General features: G+C 44.1%; 1 protein-coding gene across 1 annotated transcript in view; it reads right to left on the bottom strand.

The window, feature by feature from the left end:
• Positions 1 to 2,684: 2,684 nt before the first annotated feature.
• Positions 2,685 to 14,556, bottom strand: part of LOC134947823 (NTPase KAP family P-loop domain-containing protein 1-like) — a 30,526-nt gene continuing 18,654 nt past the window's right edge. Inside the window, exon 4 of the mRNA XM_063935691.1 lies at positions 2,685 to 3,030. Within this exon, the coding sequence (XP_063791761.1) occupies positions 2,731 to 3,030 (300 nt within the window). The 3' untranslated portion in view covers positions 2,685 to 2,730. The remainder of the gene's footprint in view (positions 3,031 to 14,556) is intronic.

Below are 14,556 nucleotides of genomic sequence, written 5' to 3'. Positions count from 1 at the left end.
AATCCATATACCTTAAAATTATAAACTCTGATTACTGAAAATAATTACAAACATGCAAGAGGGAAATATAAAAAATACAAATACCTGACCCAAATAGTACACAATAACAAAAAAATAATAATAATATGTTCAAAATGTAAAAAAAAAAATCACGTGGCTCGGTAGACACTATAAGTATCATTTGTATTCAAAAGCAGAAAGTTTCGTACAAATATAAACTCATTGGTACAATGGGCCAGCTGTAATGAAGTCCAAGTTTGCCGGAGGTGCGGGTTCCCTGTCGAAGGGTGTAGTATGGTATGCCGGTGGCCGGGCTTCCGGTGACCAGCATACTGGCGCCGTAATCCCGACCGCCGGCATACAGACAGCTGGCCGAGCGCCAAATGAGTCCCTTGCGGGGCCCTCCAGGGGGGTTGTGGACCAGTAGCGGATCTTGCCACGGGCAAGCAGGACTTTTGCCCGGGGCGCCGCCTCCCGGAGGGCGCAGGGCGCCATCCGGAGGGCGCAGGGCGCCATCCGGAGGGCGCCGCACCAGGGCAAGATCCGCTGCTGCTTTGGGTGCCCCCCGCTGCCGCTGCACGCCTGCTGCCGTCCGCTGCTGCTTTGAAGGGAAACTAGACGCGTACGCGTCTAGTTTCCCTTCTTGAAGAGGTCCTTTACTGCGCGGTGCGCGATGACGTCATCGCGCACCGCACAGCAAAGGTCCTCTCCACAAAGGGAAACTAGACGCTACGTCTAGTTTCCCTTCGTGGAGAGGACCTTTGCTGTGCTGTGCGCGATGACGTCATCGCGCACCGCACATCATATCAGTCTGTACAGGGGGCGTAAAGACCACGCCCCCTGTACGAAGCCACGCCCCCTATTTCCGCCCGGGGCGCTCAGAGCGCCAGAACCGGCCCTGTTGTGGACCCCCAAGAGGGAGAAAAGGTGTTGGTGTGCCGTGTGTTGGGATTCCGGCGCTGGTATACTGTGCGCCGGGATCCCAACGGCCGGCAAACTGAAGACCACCCCCTGCCGAACTCAGACAATTTTTTAAATGGACAAAACCATGCCTTGTATACGACTACAGCTTGAAACAAACAGTGTGCTGCCGGGAACCAATCTGTAATGCGTTAACACCAGTAAAGCATGTAACAATTTCTTAACAATTAGTTATGTAATGGTTGCGGTTGTTAATATTCTTTCCTTGATTAATGTGAATAATATGTTTATTACACAAATGCTGCACTGTGAACCAATAATAAAATATCTCATCTAGAACTCTTTTGGTTTGCATTTATTTGGACAATAAAGATGACATAAATACATCCAAAATCTATATTTGTACATTTATTTTGAAAAACGTATTGCCATATACCGAAAAGCCTGTGTGTATGTGAGCAGAAAATCTGATTTTTGATGCCCATTGAATTCTAGGTGTGACCATAAAACCTGCAGAATAAATATAATATGATAAGAACAACAAATGTGAATGTAGTAAAACAGATACACTCCTTTTAGGCAAATATACTGTATAGCTGGCAAATTTCAAGTCATCAGCACTCATCCCTGGTGGGATTAATGAGAATATATGTAGTGCTTTTAGGCAGATATATAACTGGCAGACTACATAGTAGCAGCTGTCACTATTGGATTATGGGGATACATATACAGGTTGAGTATCCCTTATCCAAAATTGGGACTAGAAGTATTTTGGATATCGGATTTTTCCGTATTTTGGAATAAATGCATACCATAATGAGATATCATGGTGATGGGACCTAAATCTAAGCACAGGATGCCTTTATGTTTCATATATACCTTATACACACTTCCTGGAGGTAATTTTAGCCAATATTTTTAACAACTTTGTGCATTAAACAATGTGTGTGTACATTCACACAATTCACTTATGTTTCATATACACCTTATAAACACAGCCTGAAGGTAATTGAAATACAATCTTTTTAATAACTTTGTGTATTAAACAAAGTTTGTGTATAGTGAGACATCAGAAAATAAAGGTTTCACTATCTCACTCTCACTCAAAAAATTCTATATTTCTGAATATTTGGATAAAGGATGCTCAACCTGTACTGCATTTAGGCAGATAAATATTGCCAATATGTACCACAGCAGTATTGATTCTCAGTGCACACCTACTGTAAATGACTGCTCAGGAGATGTGGAAAAATAATCATGTCAGGGTGGGTTTTGGGGTATTCAGAAACTCCCCCTGCGTGCGCCACTGCTGCTGGTGTAAACTCAAAAACGCTTATACTGTAGACTGGTATATAGCTGTCAAGTTACAAAGCAGAGGCGCTTGCCACAGTGGAGTAAAAAGGAATCTATATTATGCTTTTAGACAGGTTTGTACTGCCAATATATATAACAGCAGTATTTATCCTCAATGTGCACAATAAGTAGGTATGCAGTATATCACTTAAATGACACTGCTTTAGGAAAACAAATAACTGCCAATATACAAAGCAGCCAGTGTCTGTCATACTTCAGTAGTGCTGAAACTATGGTTTGGTTAATATAATTCCCCCACAGATGTATATTTAAATTAAACAGGTATGTAAATGTAATTGTCCCAAATAAAGTTTCTTTACTCTATTTTTTACTTGTTCTTAAATTCTGCAAATGTATATCTCATGATAACCACCACAGATTAAAGATGATCGCATCATCAGCCCACAGTAAGGGTGATCAAATTTACAGTTTTGTATTGACCATTTCCTTCACTTGTCAGAGATTTTCATTTGAGAGGTATAGAGACATTATGCTTCCTTTTAAGAGGTTTTCAGCACCAGATTTTGGAGCCTCCTGCTTGTTAATAACTTGGGTTGGTGCGGGGGCAGCAGGAGGCGGTGGCAGAACTCCTAGGAAGTATACACTGAATAATGTCCAATCTCCCAGGTCCATACCCAAGGTTGCTCTTATCTCATTATTATCACTGTAGACAAGGGCTCTACCATTCAAATTGTTCTCTTCTATCCTCTTTCGATACTTTGTAAGATTGTCTTCCCGAAAACCTAGTTTGCCCATCTAGAAGAGAAGGAAACACATGTGAGACGTGAAGGTGTATTACACTGGTAAGTTTTGTACATAAGGAATATTATGTAAATGGCATAGTTATGAAGACCTTGCACATACCACAATACACATGAGAGAAGAGAGTGTGGGGTAAATTTACTAAGCTCCCTATTTTGACCGAGATGCCGTTTTTTCATCAAAGTGTCATCTCGGTAATTTACTAAGCAATAATCACGGCAGTGATGAGGGCATTCGTAATATTTTGAAGTCCTAGGAAAAAATCACGAATGAATACACCATCGGTCAAAACGCGGCTGTTTAAGTATGAATCTCGGTCATTTACTAAGAAGTGCAAAGCAAAAAAAAAGCAAACACTGCCGTGAAAAATTACAACTCGTAAAAAAGTGCTAAAAAAAAACAGACCTACTTTTTTTTATTCGTGATTGGATAGGCATGCACGGATCCATGAGATCCGTGCATGTATATCAGTGGGAAGGGGTGGGAAAGTGCTTATTTTTCAATTATTGTTCAATTTTTTTTTTTTTTTAATTAAACACTGTAAAATTAAAAAAAAAAATTGCGTGGGGTCCCCCCTCCTAAGCATAACCAGCCTCGGGCTCTTTGAGCCGATCCTGGTTGCAGAAATATGGGGAAAAAATTGACAGGGGTTCCCCCATATTTTAGCAACCAGCATCGGGCTCTGCGCCTGGTCCTGGTTCCAAAAATACGGGGGACAAAAAGAGTAGGGGTCCCCCGTATTTTTAAAACCAGCACCGGGCTCCACTAGCTGGACAGATAATGCCACAGCCGGGGGTCACTTTTATATAGTGCCCTGCGGCCGTGGCATCAAAAATCCAACTAGTCACCCCTGGCCGGGGTACCCTGGGGGAGTGGGGACCCCTTCAATCAAGGGGTCCCCCCCCCCAGCCACCCAAGGGCCAGGGGTGAAGCCCGAGGCTGTCCCCCCCCATCCAATGGGCTGCGGATGGGGGGGCTGATAGCCTTTGTTGTCAAAGAAAAGATATTGTTTTTAGTAGCAGTACTACAAGTCCCAGCAAGCCTCCCCCGCATTCTGGTACTTGGAGAACCACAAGTACCAGCATGCGGCGGAAAAACGGGCCCGCTGGTACCTGTAGTACTACTACTAAAAAAATACCCAAAAAAACACAAGACACACACACCGTGAAAGTATAGTTTTATTACATACATACACACATACATACATACTTACCTTATGTTCCCACGCAGGTCGGTCCTCTTCTCCAGTAGAATCCAAGGGGTACCTGTTGAAGAAATTATACTCACGAGATCCAGGGGCCCAGGGTCCTCGGAGAAATCCTTTGTAATCCACGTACTTGAAAAAAATAACAAAACGCTAACCCGAGCCACGCACTAAAAGGGGACCCATGTTTTCACATGGATCCCCTTTTCCCGACTGCCAGAAAACCCACTCTGACTTCTGTCTAAGTGGGTTTCCTCAGCCAATCAGGGAGCGCCACGTTGTAGCACTCTCCTGATCAGCTGTGTGCTCCTGTCCTCACTGACAGGCAGCACGCGGCACTGTTACAATGTAGCGCTTATGCGCTACATTGTAACCAATGCTGGGAACTTTCTGCTCAGCGGTGACGTCACTTTAGGTCAACCGCAGGGCAGAAAGTTCCCAGCATTGGTTACAATGTAGCGCATAGGCGCTACATTGTAACACTGCCGTGTGCTGCCTGTCAGTGAAGACAGGAGCACACAGCTGATCAGGAGAGTGCTACAACGTGGCGCTCCCTGATTGGCTGAGGAAACCCACTTAGACAGAAGTCAGAGTGGGTTTCTGGCAGTCGGGAAAAGGGGATCCATGTGAAAACATGGGTCCCCTTTTAGTGCGTGGCTCGGGTTAGCGTTTTGTTATTTTTTTCAAGTACGTGGATTACAAAGGATTTCTCCGAGGACCCTGGGCCCCTGGATCTCGTGAGTATAATTTCTTCAACAGGTACCCCTTGGATTCTACTGGAGAAGAGGACCGACCTGCGTGGGAACATAAGGTAAGTATGTATGTATGTGTGTATGTATGTAATAAAATTATACTTTCACGGTGTGTGTGTCTTGTGTTTTTTTGGGTATTTTTTTAGTAGTAGTACTACAGGTACCAGCGGGCCCGTTTTTCCGCCGCATGCTGGTACTTGTGGTTCTCCAAGTACCAGCATGCGGGGGAGGCTTGCTGGGACTTGTAGTACTGCTACTAAAAACAATATCTTTTCTTTGACAACAAAGGCTATCAGCCCCCCCATCCGCAGCCCATTGGATGGGGGGGGACAGCCTCGGGCTTCACCCCTGGCCCTTGGGTGGCTGGGGGGGGGACCCCTTGATTGAAGGGGTCCCCACTCCCCCAGGGTACCCCGTCCAGGGGTGACTAGTTGGATTTTTGATGCCACGGCCGCAGGGCACTATATAAAAGTGACCCCCGGCTGTGGCATTATCTGTCCAGCTAGTGGAGCCCGGTGCTGGTTTTAAAAATACGGGGGACCCCTACTCTTTTTGTCCCCCGTATTTTTGGAACCAGGACCAGGCGCAGAGCCCGATGCTGGTTGCTAAAATATGGGGGAACCCCTGTCAATTTTTTTCCCATATTTCTGCAACCAGGATCGGCTCAAAGAGCCCAAGGCTGGTTATGCTTAGGAGGGGGGACCCCACGCAATTTTTTTTAAAATATTTTGCAGTGTTTAATTTAAAAAAAACAAAAAAAATGAACCCCAGCACGGATCACACAGATCCGGCCGAGATTAATTGTAAAAAAGTCGGCAGTGTTTTGCTAATCACTGCCGTAAAAAAAGAAAAAAAACCACGAATGACATCGACATCGGAACAAAAGAAAAACCCGAATACGACAGCTTAGTAAATTAGTCGTAATAAATTCAAAAAGTTGCAGTTTTACACTTTCGATGTCATTCGTGATTGAACTTTGACCTGAAACGGGAAAATACGAATCTTAGTAAATTTCCCCCTGTGTGTCCAAAACATTTTGACCATTGGACATATTGTGGTATATGGAATAGAGAGAGATTTCTGTAAACCAGCACAATCTCTGTAATTAAGCTTGTAGAGTTAAAGGGGCAAACATTTTAAAAGCAAAACTAGGTTGGTTTTGCCTTTCAAATTATTGCCAATTTAAATCTACAGGCCCTATTGTCGAGAACAGGATGGTTCACAAAAATTACAACCTATAACATATACCCCACTGTGCAGGTTTGGGCTGGCTCACTAGGGTACAGGGGAAACCCCCCAGTGGGCCCCATTGCCCAGACTGTGCTCTTGAATTATACGTACTGTATGCTACATTATACTGCACAGGACTATGGTGTATGTTCTACAGTGCATTCCTGTTATTAATATGATAATATTAATATTATCATGTTGAACTAGCAGTATTTACAAAATATATTTAAAATGGGGCCCAGACAATGCACTCTCTAATGGTTAGACAAGCCTCTGTAGTGACTGCCATTTTGTCCTCCTTGGAAAAAGTCATAAACTGTTAATTTGTATAATTACTGAGTGACTGCAACTGTGGAAGCCCAACAAGAATGGAATACAAATAAAAGGAAAATGGAACACAAATGTGACAATACCCACATTCTCACGTGTACATATCTATGTGATCACTCCGCTGCACACTTCCGTATGCCAGACATAGTTGCCAATGTTCCGGTTTTTGGTCTGTTCAAAGTGGGGTGGTGTTGGTGGCGTGGCTTGATATATGGGGGGCGGTGGGTGGTGTTGGGGTGTGATGCAGCTGAGGAGGCATTAGCTGCGGTCTCGCCTCCCTCTGTACAATGCAGAGATGGCAGGCATTGTAAAAAGGGGGCTAACCTATGTAGATGCAATTCAGCACAAATCGCATCATCGCCTGCCGGGTCCATCTACTTTACTCGGCAAGTGGGTGTCTGTGCATCGGATTGAGGCCGGATGTGCATCGGATCACGGCTGTTCAGGGAGAGTAAGCAAGTATGATGCAAGAGCATCTGCCATCATTAGTATTGTACTTACATCTACCATGGAGGAGATCCATCTGAATGTGGCATCATCTTTAAACAAGTATAAAGTGGTGTTTGAAAGTTTGTGACCCTGCAGAATTTTCTATATTTCTGCTGAAATTTGGCCTAAAACTACCTCAGATTTTCACACAAATCCTAAAAGTAGATAAAGAGAAACAAATTAAACAAATGAGACAAAAAATTTGATGTGCTCATTTTTTTATTGAGGAAAATTAGCCAATATCATATCTGTGAGTGGCAAAAGTATGTGAACTATTGCTTTCAGTATCTGGTATGACCCCCTTGTGCAGCAATAACTGCATGTAAATGTTCCGGTAATTTTTGATTAGTCCGGAACATTGGTTTGGCGGAATTTTACCCCATTCATCCATTCAAAACAGCTTCAACTGTTGTTCAAATGTTGGTGGGTTTCCTCCCATGAACTATTCACTTCAGGTCCTTCCACAAAATTTCGATTGGATTAAGGTCAAGACTTTGACTTAGCCATTCCAAAACTTTAAATGTATTATTCTTTAACCATTCTTAGGTTGAATGACGTGTGTGCTTTAGGTCATTGTCTTGCTGCGTGACCCACTCTTAAGATGCAGCTCAGGGACAGATGTCCTGACATTTTCCTTTAGAATTTTCTGGTATAATTCATAATTGTCCAATCAATGATGGCAAGTCGTCCTGGTCCAAATGCAGCAAAACAGGCCCAAACCATGATATCACCACCACCGTGTTTCACAGATGGAATCAGGTTTTTTATGCTGGAATACAACTGGAAATGAGAGAAAAAGACAAAAAAAACTTTTTGGGGAGCACTCGTTTATAATAATAAGGATTTTGCTGGAATGCAGTGTTCTACTTTCGCCAAACATAACGATTCTTATTTAAACAAAAAGCTCTATAAACATTGTTCCAAAAGCCTTCTGGCTCATAAAGGGATTCTGTAGCAAACTGCAGATGGGCAGCATTGTTGTTTTTGGAGAGCAGCAGCTTTCTCCTTGCAATCCTGCTGTGCACACCATTGTTGTTCAGTGATCTCCTGATGGTGGACTCATGAACATTAACATTAGCTAATGCGAGAAAGGTCTTCAGTTGCTTAGAGGTTACCTTGGGTTCTTTTGTGACCTTGCAAACTATTAGACGCCTTGCTCTTAGCGTGATCTTTGTTGGTCGACCACTCTTGGGGAGATTAATAATGATCTTGAATTTCCTCCATTTGTACACAATCTGTCTGTCGACTGGTGGAGTCCAAACTCTTTAGAGATGGTTCTTAACCTTTTCCAGGCTGATGAGCATCACCAATGGCCCGAGGTGGTGCGGAGAGGCTCAGCAATGCCAGATCCGGTGCATTTGCGGGAGGCGGCTGTGTGCTGTAGACTGTGCTCCGGACTGTGAGAGCTGGGGCTGTAGCTGCGGGAGGTGATGCTCCGGACGCTGCTGGCTGTGTGCTCCGGTCCGTGAGCGCTGGTGCTGTCGGAGGCGACGACGCTGGAGCTGGCGCTGTGGGAGTTCTTCTGGCTGCTGCTTCCTCTGGCCTTGCAGCTGCTGCTGGTGGCGCTATGGTTCCGGGTGTTGCTGCTGTGCCGGGGGGGCTGGCCTCCATGGAGTGTGAGAGCCTGAGTGAGCTGGGCTCGAGGCCGCCGGTGCAGGGCACAAGTGGCCAGGGTAGAGGAGATTACCATGGCCGTTACTCCTATCGCCACCATTACAGGAGAGCTGGATATGGTCCTGGACGAGATGATCCAGGATGGGGCCTTAATCTTGTGGGAGGCTGGAAGCGGTGTCCACGCAGGGAGAGATGGCAGAAGCATGGTAAGAGGGCAGGAGTAAAAGTGAGACTTCAGCTTTGTCCTGTGAAGCCTCCTTTGCCCAGTTTACTCCTGGCAAATGTGCGTTCTTTGACAAACAAACTGGATGACATTCAAGCAGAAATAGCTAGCAAACGTTGCCTGAGGAATGGTTCTCTTTTAATTTTTATTGAGACTTGGTTGTCGAAGTCTGTTCCTGATTCCTTTTTTGGGACTCACGGACAGAAGTTTGTTTAGAGCTGATAGAACTAATGCATTGGGGAAATGTAGAGGTGGAGGGGTTTGTATTTATGTGAATACGTTATGGTGTTCAAATGCTGTTCTTGTTGAATCCTATTGCTCTGAGGACTTAGAATATTTATTGATTAAGTGCAGGCCCTATTATTTGCCCCGAGAATATTCCGTTATTATGGTAATGGCTAATTACATTTGCCTGCAGGCTAATGCAGGTTAATGCAGGTTGTGCACTCGACACTTTATATGATATGTTAACTGGCTTACAGTCTAAATACGTGGATGCTGCTTTTATTATTGCAGGGGATTTTAATCAGACTGATTTACAGTCGGTCTTACCTAAATTTTATAAAAATATTCAGGTGCCCACATGAGGTGACAATATTCTCGACCAAGTGTACACTAATATGGATCTTGCTTACGAGACTGCTGTCCTCCCGCATATTGGGAAGTCAGATCATGTTTCTTTATTCCTAATCCCAAAGTATATACCCCTGGTTAAGCGGGTTAGGCCTGCAAAGAAATCCATCATTGTATGGCCAGAAAATGCTGTAGAAAGGCTTCAGGACACTTTAGCATTTACTAACTGGGAGCTGTTAATTGAGGAATCCACAAGGAGTGGGTCCATTGATATTGATTTATTAGCAATTTCAGTGATAGGCTATATAAACTGCTGTGTAGAAAGTGTAACAACCAAGCTGTGTTTTAAAGTCTTTGAAAATGAGAAACCTTGGTTAAACGCCAAAGTCCGTTCCCTGCTAAAGTCTAGGGATAGAGCTTTTAAATTGAGGGATAAGGATGCTTATTCAATTGCTAGAGCTGACTTGAGGAGAGGGATAGAAAAGGCTAAAATGGAATTCTCAAATAAAATGGAGGACAGGTTTAAGCAGTGTAATGACTCCAAGAGTATGTGGCGGAGTCTGCAAGATATCACTGATTATAAACCTAGGAAAGTGGTATCTAGTGCAGTAAACAGTACGATGGCGGAAGACCTAAATGTCTTTTATTCTAGATTCGATAGGAATAATTTAATTATTGCTAAAGCGGTTGAGACCAGACCTGGTGAGGCCTCGGTAGTCTTGGATGAGCAAGATGTGCTGAAGTGTCTCAGAGGTGTTAGTATGGGAAAATCTGCTGGTCCAGATGGAATTCAAGGTAAAGTTCTTAGAAAATGTAGCAATGAATTAGCTTGGATTTTTACGGTAATATTTAATATCTCTCTACAAGTATGTAAAATACCAAACTGTTTTAAGTTTACAGAAATTATTCCTATACCCAAAAAGGGTTTGCCTAAATGTTTAGATGACTATCGGCCCATTGCGTTAACATCATTAGTTATGAAATGCTTTGAACGATTGATGTTAAAAAAAATATCACATCCCATTTTCCTGCGAATTTTGATCCTTTCCAATTTGCATATTGGCAGAATAGGTCTACGGAGGACGCAGCTCTGACTGTTTTACATCAGGCACAGAGCCATCTAGAAAAGAAAGGGACCTGTGTGAGAATTTTGTTTGTGGATTTTAGTTCTGCGTTTAATACCATTGTACCGGCTTCTTTGGTCTCTAAGTTTTTTAACTTAGGCATAAATGGGTTCACGTGCAATTGGATTTTAAACTTTTTGACAGATAGGCCTCAAGTAGTCAGGCTAGGTAAATCTGTGTCTGGCGAGGTCTGCATAGGCCCGGGGGTTCCACAAGGGTGTGCTTTAAGCCCGTTATTATATTCATTATTTTCGTATGATTGTTTTTCAATTTTTGATTCAGTTAAAGTGGTGACATTTGCAGACGACACGGCGGTTGTTGGTTTGATAAGTGGAAATGATGAGTTATCTTATAGATCCGAAATTTTACGTTTACAGGAATGGAGTAAAGCAAACTGTTTGATTTTAAATACATCCAAAACAAAGGAAATGGTTGTTGATTTTAGACAGGGTTGCAATAGACCATTATTTCCTGTGTTCCTGGGCGGAAAGCCGATTGAGGAGGTGGCTTCGTTTACATTTTTGGGCATGTACATTTCAACTGACCTAACTTGGTCCTTGAACAGTTTTTTTTTTTTGATCAAGAAGGCGCAGCAACGCCTTTTCTTTTTGAGGAGACTTAGAGCTGTTTGTTTGAGCACAAGTACCTTAGTTAGGTTTTACCGTAGTATTATAGAGAGTGTTTTAACGTACGGAATTATAGTGTGGTTTGGAAACTGCACTGTAGTGGAACGAATAGCTTTTGAATGGGTGGTCAAAACTGCTAGTAGGATCATTGGGGTGTCCCTGCCAAGTATGTAGGATTTTTAGACTAGAAGTGTACTAAGGAAAGGTAGGTGTATACTCATTGATGAGAGTCATCCAAATTGTTTGATCTTCGAAAGATTGCCATCATTAAAACGGTTCAGGAGTGTCCGTGCTCATACAAATCGTATGTCAAACAGCTTCTTTCCAACTGCTGTTCGGTTGCTAAATGCTCACCAGGTTTTGTGTTAATGCTTACAAATGTGGCATAGTTTTACTTAGTGATGAGCGGGTTTGGTTTCTCGGAAATCGAACCCCCCCGAACTTCTCCCTTTTTACACGAGTCCGAGCCATACTCTGATTCTCCCATATGGCTCGGTTAACCCGAGCGCGCCCGAACGTCATCATCCCACTGTCGGATTCTCGCGAGATTCGGAATCTATATAAGCAGCCGCGTGTCGCCGCCATTTTCACTCGTGCATTGGAAATGTTAGGGAGAGGACGTGGCTAGCGTCCTCTCCGTTTATTCATTGTTGAGTTGATGCAAATATTTGAGCTTGCTTATATCATTGTGGGGACTGGGGAGCAGCTTTATATTAATATAGGAGGAGTACAGTGCTGATCAGTGACCACCAGTTTTATCCTTTCTCTGCCTGAAAAAAACGCTCCTTATCTGTGCTCAGTGTGCTGCATATATCTGTGCTCACACTGCCTAATTGTGGGGACTGGGGAGTAGCTGTATTATATAGCAGGAGTACAGTGCAGAGTTTTGCTGACAGTGACCACCAGTATACGTTGTCTGCATGAAAAACACTCCATATCTGTGCTCAGTGTGCTGCTTTATTGTGGGGACTGGGGACCACCAGTATAATATTATATAGGAGGAGTACAGTGCAGAGTTTTGCTGACCAGTGACCACCAGTATATAATATATAGCATTATGGTACAGTAAGCCACTGCTGTACCTACCCCTGTGTCGTCAAGTATACTATCCATCTAGATTCTATACCTGTGGTGCATTTCAGTTTTGCAGTTTGCTGACACAGTGACCACCAGTATATATAGCAGCACGGTACGGAAGGCCACTGCTGTACCTACCTCTGTGTCGTCAAGTATACTATCCATCTAGATTCTATACCTGTGGTGCATTTCAGTTGTGCAGTTTGCTGACACAGTGACCGCCAGTATATATAGCAGCACGGTACGGATGGCCACTGCTGTACCTACCTCTGTGTCGTCAAGTATACTATCCATCTACATTCTATACCTGTGGTGCATTTCAGTTTTGCAGTTTGCTGACACAGTGACCACCAGTATATATAGCAGCACGGTACGGAAGGCCACTGCTGTACCTACCTCTGTGTCGTCAAGTATACTATCCATCTAGATTCTATACCTGTGGTGCATTTCAGTTGTGCAGTTTGCTGACACAGTGACCGCCAGTATATATAGCAGCACGGTACGGATGGCCACTGCTGTACCTACCTCTGTGTCGTCAAGTATACTATCCATCTACATTCTATACCTGTGGTGCATTTCAGTTGTGCAGTTTGCTGACACAGTGACCACCAGTATATATAGCAGTACGGTACGGAAGGCCACTGCTGTACCTACCTCTGTGTCGTCAAGTATACTATCCATCTACATTCTATACCTGTGGTGCATTTCAGTTGTGCGCAGTATATATAGTAGTAGGCCATTGCTATTGATACAAGCATATAATGCCACACATTAAAAAATGGAGAACAAAAATGTGGGGGGTAAAATAGGGAAAGATCAAGATCCACTTCCACCTCGTGCTGAAGCTGCTGCCACTAGTCATGGCCGAGACGATGAAATGCCATCAACGTCGTCTGCCAAGGCCGATGACCAATGTCATAGTAGAGAGCATGTAAAATCCCAAAAACAAAAGTTCAGTAAATTGACCCAAAAATCAAAATTGAAAGCGTCTGATGAGAAGCGTAAACTTGCAAATATGCCATTTACGACACCGAGTGGCAAGGAACGGCTGAGGCCCTGGCCTATGTTCATGGCTAGTGGTTCAGATTCACATGAGGATGGAAGCAATCATCCTCTCGCTAGAAAAATGAAAAGACTTAAGCTGGCAAAAGCACAGCAAAGAACTGTGCGTTCTTCGAAATCACAAATCCCCAAGGAGAGTCCAATTGTGTCGGTTGCGATGCCTGACCTTCCCAACACTGGACGGGAAGAGGTGGCGCCTTCCACCATTTGCACGCCCCCTGCAAGTGCTGGAAGGAGCCCTCGCAGTCCAGTTCCTGATAGTCAAATTGAAGATGTCACTGTTGAAGTACACCAGGATGAGGATATGGGTGTTGCTGGCGCTGGAGAGGAAATTGACAAGGAGGATTCTGATGGTGAGGTGGTTTGTTTAAGTCAGGCACCCGGGGAGACACCTGTTGTCCGTGGGACGAATATGGCCATTGACATGCCTGGTCAAAATAAAATAAAAATCAGCTCTTCGGTGTGGAATTATTTAAACACAAATGCGGACAACAGGTGTCAAGCTGTGTGTTACCTTTGTCAAGCTGTAATAAGTAGGGGTAAGGATGTTAACCACCTCGGAAAATCCTCCCTTATACGTCACCTGCAGCGCATTCATCATAAGTCAGTGACAAGTTCAAAAACTTTGGATGACAGCGGAAGCAGTCCACTGACCACTAAATCCCTTCCTCCTGCAAACCACACCACCAACTCCCTCAGTGTCAATTTCCTCCTTAGACAGGAAAGGCAATAGTCCTGCAGGCCATGTCACTGGCAAGTCTGACGAGTCCTCTCCTGCCTGGGATTCCTCCGATGCATCATAGAGTGTAACGCCTACTGCTGCTGGCGCTGCTGTTGTTGCTGCTGGGAGTCGATCGTCATCCCAGAGGGGAAGTCGGAAGACCACTTGTACTACTTCCATTAAGCAATTGACTGTCCAACAGTCCTTTGTGAGGAAGATGAAATATCACAGCAGTCATCCTGCTGCAAAGCAGATAACTCAGGCCTTGGCAGCCTGGGCAGTGAGAAACGTGGTTCCGGTATCCACCGTTAATTCAGAGGCAACTAAAGACTTGATTGAGGTACTGTGTCCCCGGTACCAAATACCATCTAGGTTCCATTTGTCTAGGCAGGCGATACCGAAAATGTACACAGACGTCAGAAAAAGAGTCACCAGTGTCCTAAAAAATGCAGTTGTACCCTATGTGCACTTAACCACGGACATGTGGACAAGTGG

This window comes from Pseudophryne corroboree, chromosome 8 (assembly GCF_028390025.1).
Source record: "Pseudophryne corroboree isolate aPseCor3 chromosome 8, aPseCor3.hap2, whole genome shotgun sequence".
NCBI classification, from domain to species: Eukaryota; Metazoa; Chordata; class Amphibia; order Anura; family Myobatrachidae; genus Pseudophryne; species Pseudophryne corroboree.
Note: the sequence above shows the minus strand (reverse complement) of the source record. Positions and strands in the feature narration are given on the sequence as shown.